A 17,933-nucleotide genomic window follows, 5' to 3' on the forward strand; every position below is an offset into this window, starting at 1 on the left:
ATGAAACATGTCCACCAGGGTCAAGGATAGAGGCATTGTGATAAGAGGCTGTCACATACTAAAAAGAACGTGGAAAAATAATTACATGACGATTACATAAATTGTAAGCGCATTAGTTTGGCTATTCACTGCACATTTACAGTGGCACATTTCAGTGGCTCTGTCAAGCCCTGCTAAAGCTCACTTCATGCTATATTTTTGTCTGTATAGCATAAAGCTCAGAAACACGTTCAGGCACATTCAACTATTCAGATTTGACCATGCAGGGTAAGATGACTAGTGCAACATGGAGGCTGGTGTTGTTAAATGCTCATGAAGTGATAACTGTTCTGTAGATACCTGTTTAGACTGAAATATGAATGAAATAACCCGGTATTTGTAGAGACCTCTCAGCAAGATAGATGAACTGTTGATTGATGAGTTCAGTGGCCTTGGTTATGTTACGTAGTCAACATTTTTACACAGTAAACATTGTTACATGATACACATGTAGTAGGAATAGGTAGTATATAAGAATATACTGTATATACATACAAGACAGTTTTAGTTAGTGTACTGTTACAGGACAGTTTCAGTATTGTTATCGACATATTATTTTATTTTGAAGGAATTTGCATCTAGCTTATGTCCACCTGAAATTACTAGAGGAAAAATAATCAAATAAAAAATGTTCTAGTCGCATAGTCTGTGACATTAAATATGTGCTATACAAATGCTCTCTGCTTCTATAACGCTCACAGTTGCAGTGACATTCAGAGATACCTCAGTGTATGTGCATGCAATTTTGTGCACATGCTTGCCTTTGTGATGGTAAACACGTGGATCTACTGCATGTCCAGCTGGCTCCCATCAACCCTCAGGCCAGCATCATGACAGTGGAGGGCAGAGCCGGAGGCCTGTTTGTCCGCCTCTGTGTGTTTTATGTGTATACGTGGACTCGCATAGGCAAGACAGAGGTCGGGTGTTGAGCAGCGAAGGTTATAGAGTAAAACAGGATAGATCCGCTTTCACACACCTAGGCACACTGCTGTCTGCATATGTATACATGTGAGTTTTTGCATATTCATATACATTATGTTGTCCGTGCATGTGTGCATGTGTGTGTTACTAAGCTGGAGGAGTCTCCTGGGGCTGCATGTGTGCAGAAGAGGTCAGATGTTACTCAGAATAGGTCACGGAGCAATGTATTCGTTGATGGAACTGCTGTTAAACACCTAAAGATGCTTGTGAGTGTGGGTCACCATATTGTTCTGTATGTCTCATGTGTGAGCACGCATGAATGCGTGACGTTAACATATGTGCTTGTTTGCTGTGTGTGAACTTGGACTGTATTTGTGCACGTGGCTGAATCAACCGCTGTTATATGGCAGGAGAGGCTCCAGAGAAATGGATGGTGGTGAAAATGGGTGTAAAGTGTAAATATGTGTGTCTTCAGAGTGGTGTGAATAGGGTCAGAGTGGGAGAAAGCACTAACGTCGGCCAATGTCAGACTTACCCACAGGAAACCCTCCTGTCGCCAGAGAAAATGTCATAGTTGAGAAGGGCTTAGGAGATTCAGTGGAGATTCATACACTCTTTTTGTTGTCTTAATCTCCATTTTTTTTTTGTCTTTGTCATTGCATTTGGATTTAAAAGATGTACAGTACCTGCTATAAAATTGTCTCTAATATTACTAAAAGTGAGGACCGTGTTATGAGGTCCTTTAAGGAGGTTGGGTTAACTTTGTCTCACCTTGTAATAGACCTTCCTAATTAGATTTTAGATAATATAGTGGGACTTTTATTTTGGACTTTTATTTTAAACTTCATCAGCAGGCACGAAACATTGTTGAAAGACAGGATTTGAATATGACAGATTCATATTCATTCAAATGTCCAAACACTTGCCATTAAGAGTTTCTTTCACAATGGCTTCCTCCCATCTTGAACTTGTTTTTTTGTGTGAAAATGTGTGAAGTGATTGTTTCAGCTTCAGCTACAGCCACATCATCTATGAGAACTGTTTTTTAGCTGCTGGAGTCTTGTAAAATGATAAACCGTGACTCTTCTCTATGTTATCAAGTGCTCACTTCCTGTCAGACATTTTGAGGGTTCTTAACTTCTTTGTTCAGCAAAGGCAAATATATTGTAGGTGATTTAAAATGTAGGAGATTCAGGGGTCATCCAACTTTTATGCCCAGTCACAGCTGTGGTCGCAAATTTGCTTTACATGTTTTCTTTATCTGAGTCGAATCACTGTCTGTAAATCTTTAATGCGTTTAACAGGATTTTCTGGCTGCTGTCAAACTTCATATGATTCATTGTCCTAATACGTATTTACATATAAAGAGTTGCATGTTAAGCACCACAGTTTTTATACTCTATATTTAGCTTTTGTGGGAGACCTGTTGTGTGCTGGATTTAATAGGACCAAAGTACATGATACAGAAAGAGTGTATACATTGTGAGTGAATAGTATGTTATATCTTTATTATCTAATGATATGTAGACAGAGGCAACAGGACAGAGGGATAACTGGTGAAACTTGTAATGGTTGAATAATGTGCTGAAATATTTACAAATTTTAAAATTTGAAACGTGAAATCCCGGCAGTGTAATATTTAAGTGTAACATTCTCTGCTTGTTCTTAAAATGGATCACAGTGTGTCATACAGAACCGGGATGTCATAGAGATTACAAAAAAAATAAAGCATGCCTCAATTTGTCCTGAGCATAGAGGAGTAAAAGAAAATCAGATTTCAAGTACTTTAAATTTTTTATATTCAGTGCGTCATTCACACTGAGAGATACCCGTTTTCTAATCTCTAAATTGTTGTTAATCATAGATCATCACCTCAGTCTCCTCATACTACTAGATACTTTTTGGAAACGCTTGATTACGGTTGAGTTGTCTTTTTTTCAGAGAGAGAATTTTTTTTTTGAGTTAGGCTGAATTTCTGAACTTTTTCTCTTACTTCCTACACAGATCATTGCCTATCAGCCATATGGACGCTCTGTAGATTGGTGGGCATATGGAGTTCTGCTCTACGAAATGCTTGCAGGACAGGTGAGTGGTGTACACACACACACACACACACACACACACACACACACACACACACACACACACACACACACACACACAGAAAATGGTACTTTTTATGTAATTGCCTGCCACAGATTATGCGACAATTTTACAAGGTTGCTCACAGGTTGCTCACACCCACATTATTCCCACATGTACTCAGGTGGTATTTCCTATAGACCTTCCCACCAGCTCTAATAATAAACATTGACACATATACACACTAAACCTCCTTCAACCTTTCACCCTGTTTTATTTTCAGTGTGTCTGTGTTTTCAGCTGTAATTCAAGTGTTAACAGTTATATCAGATTTGTAAAAGTTGGATGCAGGTTTTAAATGTTTTACCACTGAAGATTAGCCGCTAATTAACCAGTCATGGAGTTGCCTGCATTTGTGCACCATTTGAGCGTATTCAAAATTGTAATTTTTTGCAACACATCTCTTCGCATCTAACAATTCTCTTTTTGTCTTACTACTGGGAAGCCTACCTTGTCACAGTTTCTTTGGTTATTTGTGGATACAACATGGTGTGCTGCCAGTGGACATGACCCAATGTTCTGGACAGTATATAGGTATTGAAGAGAACTTATCAACAATCTGTTGGCTGGTAAAGAAGTGCTTCTTTTGGAATGGAATATACCAGCTGAAGAGCAGGAGGACATGTAGCTTAGTCTATGCGAATGTTGTCATGACGATGCTTCCTGAGGAGGATCTCCAAGCTTGACCTGCGTTGCAACCAGAGTTACTGCCAGTCCATGCCTTTTTGTGTTCTCCCAGCGCTTTGATGCATGCATTTGTGTTCAAATTGAGCAGACTAAATTTTCTCAGTTTTCTGCATTGAATAGCTACCTCCTTTTCAATCTTTTTGTATTTATGTATTGTATGGTTTTTATTCATCCAGCATAGCAATACCCTGAAGCTGAAGAAGCTGTATGTGGTGCTTAGCTTCTCATGACGACTGCTGTACCTGCAGTCTGTGCTAAACACGGACGTTTTCTGCACTGACCTAAAACCTCATTTTAATGGAAGTTAAATTTGAAACAAACTCACTACTTAAAAAGCATAATCACGACTTTGTTTTACAGTGTTGCTATGTTGTTGTTTTAATATATTGAAATTACTCATCTCCTCACAAACTATTAAAGCTTTGAGAGAATTCTTTAAAAATGTTTTCATTTGTTAAAAGTTAAAGTTAAAAAGCTCATCCCATCAGAATTTTAAAAAAGTTTTTGATAAAACATGTATCAAAGACTCGGTGCTCAATGAGTTATTAAGACATTTATGACTTATTAAGATATTTTTGAAGTGACTCCCATTCTAAAGGACCAACAGCAATGTGCTAGTACATGCAAAAGAGCGCTCTTCCAAAGCAAAACGTGAAGATGGGTATATTTTTTATTCTCAAATGAACTTAGAGGGAGTGTCAGCTGTTAAACAATTAACAAAAGTTTTTACCTATTTAGATGTTCCCTTGCTCTGCCTCTATGTGAAATCAGGTAAAGGGGGCATGACGCAGACAGGCTATCTCTAGCCAAAGGGGCCAGTGGAGTGGAAATGACGAATAATTCATTTTATGGATTGTCAAAACACCCACATTATGGTTACTGATGATAACCACCCAATGAGGAGGGGAAAAAGCTGGGTCATCCACTCCATTTGCCCTGCAAGGTTTTCCTTTGAAGCTTGTTCTCCACTGTTGCTCATTGTTTTTGCTCCTTTTTCAAGTCTATGTTGTTCTCAATGCTCTTTTTCTGTCTTTTCTCCCCTGTTCTCCATCTTTTCACCCTGTTAAGTCACATCTGTGTTCTGTTTTTTGCCCTCTTCATCTTTATTCATTAGGGAATGGATGGGTGCTACATGGTGATACTTTACTTTTCACTTCACCACTGTGTGATAATGGATAACACACAAACAACACTCTCGATATTGTATCCTTTCACCCCCAGCCTCCATTTGACGGAGAGGATGAAGATGAGTTGTTCCAGTCCATAATGGAGCACAATGTGTCCTACCCCAAGTCCCTATCAAAAGAAGCTGTCTCCATCTGCAAAGGGGTGAGTGGACGTTCTTTGTCATCCATGAAAAATCTTTTGCCATTCTCGACCAGTTTTTGGGTTTAAGCTAAATTCAGAAACATAAATATATGTGAATCTATGTGGCATCCATAAAAGATTAACTACCCGCTGTCAGTGGTTTTGATTTTCAGCCTTAGAAACAGATTCAGAGAAATGCACTTAAACTGTCACTTAAAACCTTCCTCTTCAGTCTATTGTCCTGTTTAACTGGGACTGTTTTCCCAGAAGCTTTTCCCACCTGCTTTGAAAATCCTGAAAATCAGCATTTTAAGCTCTGTGTCTTTCATGCTCTTCACTGAAGCCAAAATAATACAACTTCTTGTATGAGGGCTACAAGCCCTCCATGCTAATTCAGCTTTAGGGAGAACAACTGACATCACAGACTGCTGTAAGGCTTTTCTTAGCTTTCCGGAGAGACGTAACAGATGAGAAGTCTCGCTGAATTTGCTGTAAGAATGAAGCGTGGGCTTTTTTAAATAGTGTCTCGGAGCTCGTTTGGAAATTCCCTCACCTCTTTCCATTCAGTTTCTGTGTCTTTGACATTTGCATTATTAAAACATTGAAAGGAAACCTATCAGGTCATCCAATATACTCCTCACAAGCATGACTGTCACAGTAAGGCACAGTGGCTTCATGAGCTCAGTTTCGTAAAGGTTTTTTCGAAATGCTCTGTAGCCATTTTTCAAAGCTTGTTGTTCCATAGGTATAAAATCTTCAGCTACATAATAAATAAAAATATATAATCAAGTAAAAGTATGAGATTTTGGCTGTCAAAACTGTTAACTAAATACCATCTTCATAACTTCCTGCACTGAAAAAGCAGATGTGGCAACTGACCACAAGAGTGCATTACATGAAAAAGTCTTTTACGTACACTGATGTAGTAGTGAAGTTATCATTCCAAACAGAAAACCTTACTATGGAAGCAGTTACCCTGGCTATATGTAAAAAGCAGACAGTTTAAAAAAAAAAAAAAAAAAACCCTCTCAAGCAAATTCAACTGTCATGTAAATTAATTATAAAACACGTTCACTTTTTGTATCAGGGAGTCCTTTTTGGCTCATCAGTTTTTGCAAAAAGAGTGGACCTGTTTCCTTTTTGCAAATAATCAAAATGTGCATGTAGCATGGGAGCACATTGATACAATAACACTTAATGGTATATCAGGGCATATTTAGCATTTAGAAATAGAGAAACTTGCTGGAACATGATAAAAATAATTTTTAGAAATTGTTTGAAAACTTTGTTAACTTTGACAACTTTTTCACTAAACTGGCGTTTTGTGTGTTAGACGGCTGGCCACTCTTGCTAACATGACAATATTGATATTCCGGTAAAGATGGCTGGTAGCAGTGATGACGCAAACCTTGATTATACCAGTACAGTAAGGTTTTGTTGCCACTGGTGAGAAATTATGTTTTCCCTACAGTGTCCAAAGCCATTAATGGGCAACAAGGATTTTTATGATGTTAACCAGTGAAATAGGACGGATATTATACATATACCAGAAGTTTAGTGCAAAGACTCATAAAATCAGATGCCTGCAGTTTACGTAGGCAAAGTTGCCTTCATAATAAACTGTGTCAGGACAGGATTCAATAGATTAAATTGTTTATCGGCCACAGAGGAAGATCAAAAGACTCTGTACACACATGTGAATCACTTACATCTGTACTTAGCAGAACTGATATAATTGCTAGGAGAAATGTTTCACTCTTTTGGATAAAGAATGTTTGCCCCCCATCACTCCTACTCATCATTCTAAATCTCAGGTCTGTTTTCTGCCCAGTTTGTGCACACATCTCCAAATAATATCCCTGGGAAACGTGTTTGTCGACTCCGTCACAGTATGTATAGTTGTCTAATCTTAATGGACAAATTCAAATTACAGAGTGTGATTTTGCATTTATTGTGGTAGCCCATTGCTGGCCCTGTTGGTGACATTTTTTCATGACTTTAAACTGATCCCCTGTGATGTGTTTACCAGGACTGGTAACAGACCGGCATTCTGAGTCGCATGAGGTTACTCTTTCTATGTAAGAATCCTTTTTAGACTCAACAGTCTCCTGGGATGCAGCGACCATGGCTGTATGCCTGCTGGAATCTCCAGACACAGAGGGAACTGAACAGTGGCTCAGTGAAAATCAAGCAGGCAGAACACTGGGACATAGTACCGGTTTGTCTCATTTTATGTTTACAACGGAGTGTTTTGAAAGCAAATGAAAGAGGAAGGGACGTAGGTAATTTTTAGGACACTTACCTAATGGATTCACTGAAACTCTGTGTGAAATTCTGAGTCTGCCCCACTTTATTGCTACACAGAATGAACAACTAGCCAAAAATCGTGTACAGGAATTGTGCGAATACTCATTCATTTGCACTTTAAGCTCGCTTGTATGACCTTCATTGACACCTTGTATATAATCCTCGGAAGGAAGAAAGAAACACCGGTATTTCAAGGCGCGTTCATCCTCAGAGGAGCTGATGCACATTAAATATGCATGAATTTTGGCAACTGTGGATTGAGTCACAGTCACTGAAGACATGGAGTTCACCGTAGGGCTATTATGGTCAATTTATTATGAGAATTATTTGAGACGCATTCATCATATGGTTCATTTTAGAAGCAGCAGACCTACAGGTTCAGTTCCCGTGAAAAGACCTTTGTTAACCGAAGCAATGACATGTAGAGAATGACTATATAAACCAGGTTTACTTCCTATACTTGGAATGTCCAGATATGCTCACAAGCAAAGAAGAAAAGCACACGTTTGTGTATGTTTTGTGTGCATATAAAGAATTTAATGGTGAAAGTAGCAGTTTTATTTCTGTCCAGAGGCAGTACAAAGTCAGTGAGCTGTGAAATAATGCGCTTTGTCTCCCTGTTCCTTTCACCACTTGTTTGTGTGTGTGTGTGTGTGTGTGTGTGTGTGTGTGTGTGTGTGTGTGTGTGTGTGTGTGTGTGTGTGTGTTGTGTGTGTGTGTGTGTGTGTGTGTGTGTGTGTGTGTGTGTGTGTGTGTGTGTGTGTGTTAGTGTGTCTCAACCCTTGTTTGGCATGGCTGCAACCCTCTTAATGGATATATAGTGTTTGCCAGTAGCCTGACCCACAAAAGAGAGAGAAAGAAGAGATGAGAGGGGAAAAAAAGGAAAACAAGATAAAGAATGGTTAGAGGGAGACAAAGAGTGGCAGAACGAGGAAGAGAACAAAAGAGTGAAATGGGCCGGGTGATGCTGGAGAGAAGAACGGATTTTTACAGAAAACTGATGCTAATACAGAAAAGGAGAACAGTAGAGACGGTAAAAAACTGTAAAAAGGAGACATACTATGTAGTATAAATCTCTTGTAATAGGCAGTCGGATTTTTGATGTGCAGTACCTGCAACTGTTCACACCAGATATTATATGCACTGAGGCAAAAGCGTCCAGGTAAAACCACGGCGTGTACTGCATAATATCCTCGTCTAAGTCTCAAAGGGGTAGTAGGTTTTGTGTGGTATTGTCTGCAGAGAAGGTAAAATTGAAGTCCGTTTATTATTTGTAAAAGATGATAATGATGGTACTGAATCACACAGTTGTACCTGGCCAGACTCTCTGCAGACTTAGACACCCCATCTGCTTTCTCTTTTACTCACTCTAGTTCTCTTTGCCGCTCTGTCTCCTTGACTCTCGCTCTCCCCTCCCTCCCATCCCATCAAGTCCAACGATCCAACGTGTTGTTAGCAGAAACAGCAGGGGGGGCTTCCAAATTATGTACACTTAAAACCCTTTGCTCATAGTTCAAGACGTGGTGGAGCCACTGAGAATTGAGTCCTAACAGTTTGCAGAGAGAATGATCAAGTGTTCTCTATGAAATGTCAACAGCACCTTTTTTTTTCCTAGAGATTATCTGTCACACCGCAACACTGATGCAAGATAATTCAAAGGGCTGATTTTCAAAAAGGAAAAAACAAACTTGAGTGTTTGATTGGCATGGCGGCAGTCCAGCAGTCAGTCACTTTCAGGACATTTCAAGGTGTGAGGTGTGTCATTTTAATGGTGACAGCCCTGTGCTTGCAGCAGGATGCTTTCTCACCGTCAGTGACAGTCCTGTGAACAGACAGAAACCTGCAAATGACTTTTGCCTCCTCGTCAACAACTCTCTGAAGCATTCTGCCAGCCGGATGCACTCTGCATCTTTTCACAAGCAACCATACACCGTTTTTTTTTTCCTTTTCTTTAATCAGTAGCTGTGTTAGATTAGAGAACAGTGGGTGTTGTGTGTCATGATTTCATTTCACATTACCCAACATGCTTTCTCAGCCACCACTGCCTAGCAGTCATATGCTAGCATTGTGGAAGATGTGTATTGATGGTGTGTGTTTTTTAATGGTATGTTTGAGTTTTCTTTTGTCTCGTTCTCTTGAAGTTTATTTTTCCTCACTATTCCCACTTAGGTTTTCACACAGAGTTCATGATGAGATTTCGGCAGACTAAACAGGACACGCAAGGAACAAATACTATTTTGTCTGGTTTTACAGAATACACTACATTCTCTGCTGACTGACCTGAGTGACAGGTAACTGTAAGACTGAAAGTGTTTGTGTCTGCCTTCGGTCAGAAGCTGTAGTTGGACTGTACATTGGTTAAATAGTCTTCCCCCTCAGTAAGGTCACTGAACACACAAAGCCTGATTGCTAACAAGTCATATACTTCACGGTCAAGGTGAATGAGCTGAACGTGAAGGTGTGCATTACAGATTAGGGATTTATCCGGAGGTGCAGCAGTCTTGCGTGCTTGTTTGAGTGTATACATGTGTACATGTACTGTCACCTTGGGCAAACCACTTGGAAAGTATACACTGCACCGCATACCAGAGTCAGGAACCCAGCCTATTTAAGCCTTTAAACAGTCAAACAAAGCAACATTTCCATTTCACACTCCGGTACATGAATAAGTCATTTTGTCCTTGGACTGTCAACACTGAAACCCACCAGGCTCTCGGTCCATCTCCAAATGACTCCTTGCCCTTCCTTAGCAATTCAGTCAGGGCAAATCACTGCACTAAGGCAGGAGAGGTAATGCAAAAATATTTATGTAAATGGTATAAGTGGTAACATTTCATATACACACTTACAAAAACAAGCAGCCAGTCAGTGATTATGTTCCATTATGATTAGGAATTGCTTTACTGCATTTAAAATTGTGAACTGGCGCGTTTGTTTGCTCCTCCGGGTCAACTTGTGTTATGTCTATGCAAGCAGGAATGTATAGGCTCTCCAACTGCAAGCTTAACAAACAAACATTTAAATTACTAGTAATTTTCGACACATGATTTGGATAATTACATTTAAGTAATACTAGTGGGCTCCTACATAATTTAACAAGGACAGATTTTCTTGTTGGTTATGTTTCCCGTGGGTTCCTTTTTTGTCTTGGTACGCATTTTAACAAAGTGCAAATTGTGTCCCCATGTTGTCTGTGGTGTGGCTGGATGTGGCAGCAGTGGTCTAAAGGCAGAACAAGCAGAGACCCATCTGTTTAGCTGTCATTTACTGACCCTTAAAAGAGGTGGAATAACATTACAAAAGAAATCAGTGAAAGAACACAGCAGGGGGAAAAACATAGTGAGAGTTTTCCTTATGCATTAGCTCTGACCACGTTTGAGAGAGATAAAACCAAAGCCTAAACCTGTAAACCCTATTTTCCTTTGTTCTTCAAATAAAACCTGCATACTGTATTCTGTATAACTGAAAGTTTTCTCCATTTACTAGACAAAAAAGGTTTCATTTTTATTTGAAGTTGAGAAAACTGGATTCCAATGAAAAAACTATGTGAACCGTTAATTTGATTTTTTTAAATTTTTCCCCTCGTACATCCTACACCATTGTTGAGTCCTGCAAATAGTAAACAACCTGGGTATAAGCGGAATCACCACTGTTCAGCTTGATGATACCATCTGCAGTCTCTTTGATGTAACTCAATGTCCTTGTTTTTGTTTCTTACAATGAGCAGCTGATGACCAAGCACCCGTCCAAGCGTCTGGGCTGTGGCCCTGAGGGGGAGAGGGACATCAGAGAACATGCCTTCTTCAGACGTATCGACTGGGAACGCCTTCAGAACAGGGAGATACAGCCGCCCTTCAAGCCCAAAGTGGTAAGTCCTGTGAATAATCAGGCTTAAGGTTTAATTTACACTTCGTAGTCTAATTTAGTGCGATACCGCAGTAATTACTGTAGCCAAGGTTAAGATGATTGGTAGCCGCTTTCACATGAGTTTAGCCTTCATTAATATAAGACCACGTTTCCCATTACACTTTTTACCCATTGTCTGTTCCTACCCATTTGGGTACATGGCGCAAAGAGCACTTTGTTGAAATACAGTGATGTTTTTTGTCACCTGTGCCTAACCAGTATTTTGATGACTTGTCATTAATCACACTACACACTATTAATCATACTATAAGAACAGTGCGCGTCTTCTTGTTTTTTGCCCTTCAACATCCTCCCTTTGTGCCATAAAGCAATTGACATTTTCCCTCAAACGCAACACAATATTAAATGCAGTTTAGAAGTTGTTAGAGGCTGCCTGTTTTCCTGACTGTGGACTTGTGTATCTGTAGAAATTCCACTCTTAACATAACATTAATGGTGGTAATGACTGATGAAAAATGACTACATATTACTACCTCTCAGAGCACAAAACACATAAACAAGACGAGTGAACAAATACAACCTTTCTTTCTGCTTTTACCTCTCTATATAATTGATGTTTTAAATTTGTTTGTTTGGGCTGAAAGGACTCATATCCCTACATCCAAACTGCTCAGATGTTTCCAAGGTCCCCCACCCCAAAGCAACACGAACACACACACACACACACACACACACACACATACAGATTACAGATAATCCTTATACATGCACGCCACATTTTCCTCAGGGTTTTCATTAACATCTCATCCAATCTCATTTAATGCACTTATCACTCAAGGAAATCCTTCTTGCTAGTATAATAAACTTTGGTATATAAAAGTGTCCAGAACATGGAGAATCTATCGCTGGGATGGATTTAGGCATGTTATGGAATATTATGATATTTTGTGCATTAATTTACACAATTTATTGCAGTGAAAGTGAATTAACTGTAAACAACAAGCCATCCCTTCCCTCCCTCTCTCTCCGTCTGCCTTATTTTACTCAGATACACACATACAGTTCGCACACAAACTCACACACACACACACACACACACACACACACACACACACACATAGAGAAGTAGCAGCCAGCTATCTGAAACTCTTTGACCAACTTGATCAAAAGTATACCTGAAATAAAAAGAGGTTGTGAAAACTTGATTCCAAATACATAAAGTGATATTTCACTTTGGTAGACTCTTTTAATTTTTCTAGCATGTTTTCTTTGACATGACTAAAGTGCACATCTTCAATGTTAGCCCCACGTGGAATATGCAGTCACCACCAGCATTTAGTATATATTTGGAGTTGACAGGGAACATAGTGATAAACTTCAGGAGAGGACATCCAACAAAGAGAGCATATTTGAGACCATGATGTTCTAAGTATTGCCATGTACCTTTTAAACCTAGTGAACTACAACTAAATGCTTCCAGACCTTTTCAAAAATGTATCTCCATTAATAATTCTAGGAAGATTTACTTAAAATTTAATAACAGGTAAAACTACTTGTGAAAAAGAAGAGGAAGGAAAAAAGATGATGTGTTTCACAGTTGTAGTTTGTAATTCTGTAGCTGTAAAAGTGCAGTTTAAAACAGTCACCAGGACAGCTTAAGTCACAGATGGCAGGAATCCCAAAACCTTAGCAAATAAAACCAAAACTATTTGGGGAAAGTGGGAAAATGTCCTTGTCCTTTGTGTTTTAGCTGAACACTTCAGTAAATGAATATTTTTCTCAAACTTTTGTCAGAGCTTAGTCACTCAGTCTCAGCACATTTTTCACTCAGGCAGACTAAATAAAGAGTTTTAGTGTTTAATTGTGGACACACAATGCAGGGGGATGCCGCGTAAAACAGCACACATTGGTGACAAGCAGAGGACACCCAGAGCATGTTGCTACAGTCTGTTACAGGGTTTGTGTCAACAACACGCTAACTACCAGGATGTATTGTCGGCACTCCAGGTGGATTCATAAGATAAATACGAGAGATTTTTTGTAAACAGCTGTTCCATATGTTGTTAGTTTTTGTCAATTGAAGGTAACTGCATTAAAAAGGACATATTCATGTAGGCGAGGAGTCAAGATAACACTTGGCTGATGTAATCTGACTGCTGCCCCTTGTAACATTCCCGTTAACAGTGGCTGACGGTGGCAAGAAGAGATGTTAAGAAGCTAACACACAAGGAGGAAGTTATACCATTGGTGTAATCCACTATCCGCTTCAGGATTTTCACTGATGAATGTCAAAGGTTTATGTCAAAGCCTTTGCTCAACAAACTGAAATGAAGTCACTCTGATGTCCAGTGATCCAAGAAGTGATATATAATACAGCCACATTTTTTTTTTATATAGTCACTCTTTTGTACAGCTGTGGGCATAGGCTACATATGGCATGTGTTATATGGGCCATAAATAATTTCAAAGCCGCTCATCTTAATGTATAATTAATGTAACATCCATTTATTATGAATTTATATCTCATATAGCTTGAATTTGCTGCGCAGTAAGATGTAGCTTTGAAAGCCCTTGAGTTTACACATGATCATCGACAGCACAGACACACTTTCTCCCTATGTCTTTCGTTTTATATATATATATGTATATTTATATATTAAAAAAAAAAAACATATATATGTATAATATATGCACGCAGCACACACACACAAACACAGTCATACAGAGTTCATGTGGACTGTTTATTAAATAAAAGAAAGCAAAACAGGAGGCAACAGAGATGAATTAGGTCACTCAGTGTCTTGTGTGTGTGTGTGTGTGTGTGTGTGTGTGTGTGTGTGTGTGTGTGTGTGTGTGTGTGTGTGTGTGTGTGTGTGTGTGTGTGTGTGTCTTACATATTCATTTTAAATATTACAGTTCTCTACTCTTTCACCCTCAAGGGCTCCAGTTCCTTTAATAAGGTGAATCCTGGCCTCTTTGTCCATGCAGTCTCCAGCTGAGTGGATGTGCTGGGTGTCCTGGAAATGCTATGTGTGCTTTGTGTGTGTATGTGTGAGTAAATGTATGCGTGTGTGTGTGTGTGTGTGTGGGAAGGTTAAAGAAAGTGAAGGTTAACAGAGACTGAGAAATGCAGTGGAGGAAGATTGTCTTGCATGTACTCCTGGTCTTTGTGTCTATTTGCTGTAAGTTTGTCAGTGTGTAGGGGGGTAATCGATATCAGGAGGAGAAAGGAAAGCTTCTGCGCTTGTGTATTTGTCCACACTGAAGTTGTGGGGAGGTGGATGCGTGCAAACGTGCATGTCATTTGCACAGTGCATGCTTGCATTGGTGTGGTTGTAGATGTAGATAAGGGTGAAAGATGAGAGAGAGGTGGAAAGAGAGCAACAAAACATTGCTGAATGCTCCCTGTAACCACCATAACCTACTCTTTAATGATCCATCATGATCATCTCACTATTCCATGTAATACAGTGCTGTTCCTGAGTCCATTATCGCCAAATGGCTATCATTATACACCTCCCTCTCACCCCTCACCAGGTCTAATCCTACCAATCTAATCCATCCTCCTCCTCTTTCCTTTCTCTTTGTGCATCTATCCTCGCTCAATCTCACTTCATCCTCCTGTGACAGCTGTGGAAATGCAATCAATACACCGGCTGCACCCAGCTGAGAGATTCAAACCATCTGTATCTATTGGACCAGGGCTTCAGACAGCATGGAGGACACAGTCTGTGTGGTAGAATGCGTGTCAGAGCAGGTTCAGTTAGTGTTGATCCATATTTATAGTGTTGGATGCTGTCACTGTGCAGGCGTCTACTGCAGGTAACACAACAAGCGCATACTTGAATGCCAGCCACATCCAGTAAGGAGGGTTGGTATGAAATCAGGCAAATTTCTTTGGAGAACAACACACTTCATGCCGAAACATTTTACATCCACTTGTGGATGGCCGATAGTCTTGATGAGTGAACGGAGCGGAGTGGGAGAGAAAAATAGGTCAAATAGGAAGCTGCTGATTGATAGTGAATGAAGGGAAGTCAGAGTGGGAGGACTTAATCACCGCACAGAAGTCTTGGAAAAGTGTCAAGGGAAGGGATGTTAATGCCTGATGGGATACACTGACCCAAACACATGCACCCAGAGACAGGAAATGATGGCAATACGGAAGAGTTGGGATTCATTGTAGCTGTAAGAAAATGAGAGGCACAGTCCGTTGCAACTTGACTGAGTCTACCTTTCCTCTTTTAGCTTACGGGATATAAGGGGGAGTGTTTTCAATTTGTTTGTGTATGTATGTGTTCTATTTATTTCTTTATTTCGACAGATACGGAGTCAGGTGCATTTGGATTTATGCGTTAAAAACCCAATCTGTAATCTGTAGCCCTTCTGATTTATTATAAAGTCAAATTTAAAGAAATTATAGGACTGAAAATGTTGTCCTGTTTGAACGTTTGCATCTGTTTACATGCTGCAGAAGCTGATTAGTATAACAGTTGTAAAATTGTTACAAAGTGCAATTCTTTGGAGCGCAGCCAAAACACTGATGGTCACGTAAGGTCATGAACTTATCTTTAGCATTCTGCACCAACAACCAATGGGTTCAACTGTGCTTTGTGATTTAATCGCGTTGCGCATTCATGAAATAAGGCAGTGAAAACAAAATAGTAGATAAATATCCCTCCAGGGCAGCGTTTCATAGACCAGAAATACATTTCTGAAAAAACTCAAATTCAATGCATGAAAAGCTTTACTTTTTTCTGTTAACGATCATAAAATATCAGTTAAGCTCAGTGATGCCCTTCTGTAAGCTGTTCACTGCTAGTGACAAGCCAACAATTCAACAAAGCATAATGTTTAGGATGATGATGACAAGAATGGAGGGCTTCATATGCCAGTGGCTTTAGGGAGAGGGAGGTAGAAATACTTAATGGAGGCAGGCACTCATTTATCATCCTAAGTAGCTGAGTGTTCTTTTAATATGCTTGAGTGCAGAGGCATGCACGTCTATATGTGTGCAGAGAGAGAGAAAGAGAGATAAAAGATGAGAGAAAGTAGGTCAAAACCCATATAGGACACTGTGTCACCATGTATGGGAGGATGTATGGATGTATCAACAGCATAATAGCTTTGGTCCCACCCCATAAGGGTTGGCTGAATAACACAGTGAGAAATAGGAGACGTAAGACCAGCTCTGTGCTTTTCCAAAAGGGCAACTTTATGTCCTTAAAACGTCACAAAGGCAGTGAAGCAGATTTCATAAGACCGTAGTTCATAACCTAATTTTTCTCCTTTTGTTCTGGTTGAGTTAATCGTTTGAGCTTAATTTATCTTATGAGAGCAGCTCTTATGAAACAGTTTCTAGACTATTCAAGGTCCCTTATTTGTATTGTGATGCTCTTTCACAAAAATCAAAGTTCCGTGAGTAGTGAAAACAACGTGAAAACCACTGCCACAAATCTAAAGTCCCAAATCCTTTCAGTTTAAAAAAACAGACATGGACCAGAATGAATGAAGCGTGTTCGCAAACATTTCCAAAGTCTCAAAATATTGTCATTTCAGCAGCTGAAGCTTCATCCCGCAGTAGGAGGATCACTTGAGAGCAGAGGCCTGGTGTCACAAGGAGTAACTGTTGTTTTGATCTAGAAACAAACATTTTGGCGCTGGCAATTGTTGGTGGAGGTCAGGGTGAAAAATATGTTGCCTCACTTGAGCGACAGATGGTCAGTGATGGATAGAAGAAGACAAGCAGACAGAGAGACATAGCGGTTGAGGGATCCCGGCAATTACCCGTTAGGTATCTGCTGTGCGGGAAAGAAAGAGTACATTCAGAGACGGCACACACAGAGCCACATTTGCTCCCTATCTTGAAGTATGTGTCCTGTCTTTGTCCACTCTGATAGGTTGGTAGTGGCTTGGAGCGAACGTCTCCTGCTGGTGACAACAGTCATGGGAGGACACTTAAAAAAAACTACACACAAACATACACACCTTAGAAATGTCTATGTCTCAATGTGTTCATGTTCTGTGGTGTTCAAATCTGGTAAATGACATGACATTTTCTGTCTGGCCTCACAAAGAAAACAAAAATTAGGACAAAGTAAATATAGAAATGTCTGTACCTTTATACAATAGTCTGTTTGCTTAACAAACACAGATAGATGTGCCTAAACACACACAGACTGACACACAAGCGCTTGCTGGTGCACACATTGACACTTATGTAAAAACAAACACATGCACACTTAGACAGGCAATGATGCCCTGTCTGTGAATGTAATGTAGGACAGCACTGGATAAGGCCAGTTAGTCATGAGTTAGTCAAGAGTTTCAAAACCAGGTCACAGTTGGTTGTGGGGTCAAACTGCCAAAATAACAACAATCAAAAGTGATTGGAAGGGATTGAAACTAAAGAAGAGAGAATGAGTAATGACTGAACAAGGGCTTTCTCTTCTGTAAAAACCTCCCTGCTTCTCATGCATCCTCCCAAAACAAATTGCCCCTGCTTTTCTTGTATTTGTAGTGTGGATCTCTAGTGAAAATGTCCTGAACTTGATCAGAGCTTGTGTGAGTCAGTCAGTCGGTTACTGTATCATCTAAAAAGAGTGGTCAAGTGCAGTCACTGGTGTTCAGTAGTAATAGCGCTTATCATCCAAAAAAGGGAC

General features: G+C 39.8%; 1 protein-coding gene across 2 annotated transcripts in view; it reads left to right on the top strand.

The window, feature by feature from the left end:
• prkcaa (protein kinase C, alpha, a) overlaps nucleotides 1–17,933 on the top strand; it is a 143,875-nt gene that overhangs the window by 117,283 nt on the left and 8,659 nt on the right. Inside the window, exons 14-16 of one of the 2 annotated variants that reach the window (XM_040145306.1) lie at nucleotides 2,965–3,045; nucleotides 5,011–5,118; nucleotides 11,132–11,272. In XM_040145306.1, the coding sequence (XP_040001240.1) occupies nucleotides 2,965–3,045; nucleotides 5,011–5,118; nucleotides 11,132–11,272 (330 nt within the window). Of the gene's footprint in view, nucleotides 1–2,964; nucleotides 3,046–3,547; nucleotides 4,231–5,010; nucleotides 5,119–11,131; nucleotides 11,273–17,933 lie in introns of those variants that run through there. The other variant, XM_040145307.1, reaches the window with a different exon arrangement.

The sequence above is a fragment of the Xiphias gladius genome, chromosome 15, assembly GCF_016859285.1.
Source record: "Xiphias gladius isolate SHS-SW01 ecotype Sanya breed wild chromosome 15, ASM1685928v1, whole genome shotgun sequence".
NCBI classification, from domain to species: domain Eukaryota; kingdom Metazoa; phylum Chordata; class Actinopteri; order Istiophoriformes; family Xiphiidae; genus Xiphias; species Xiphias gladius.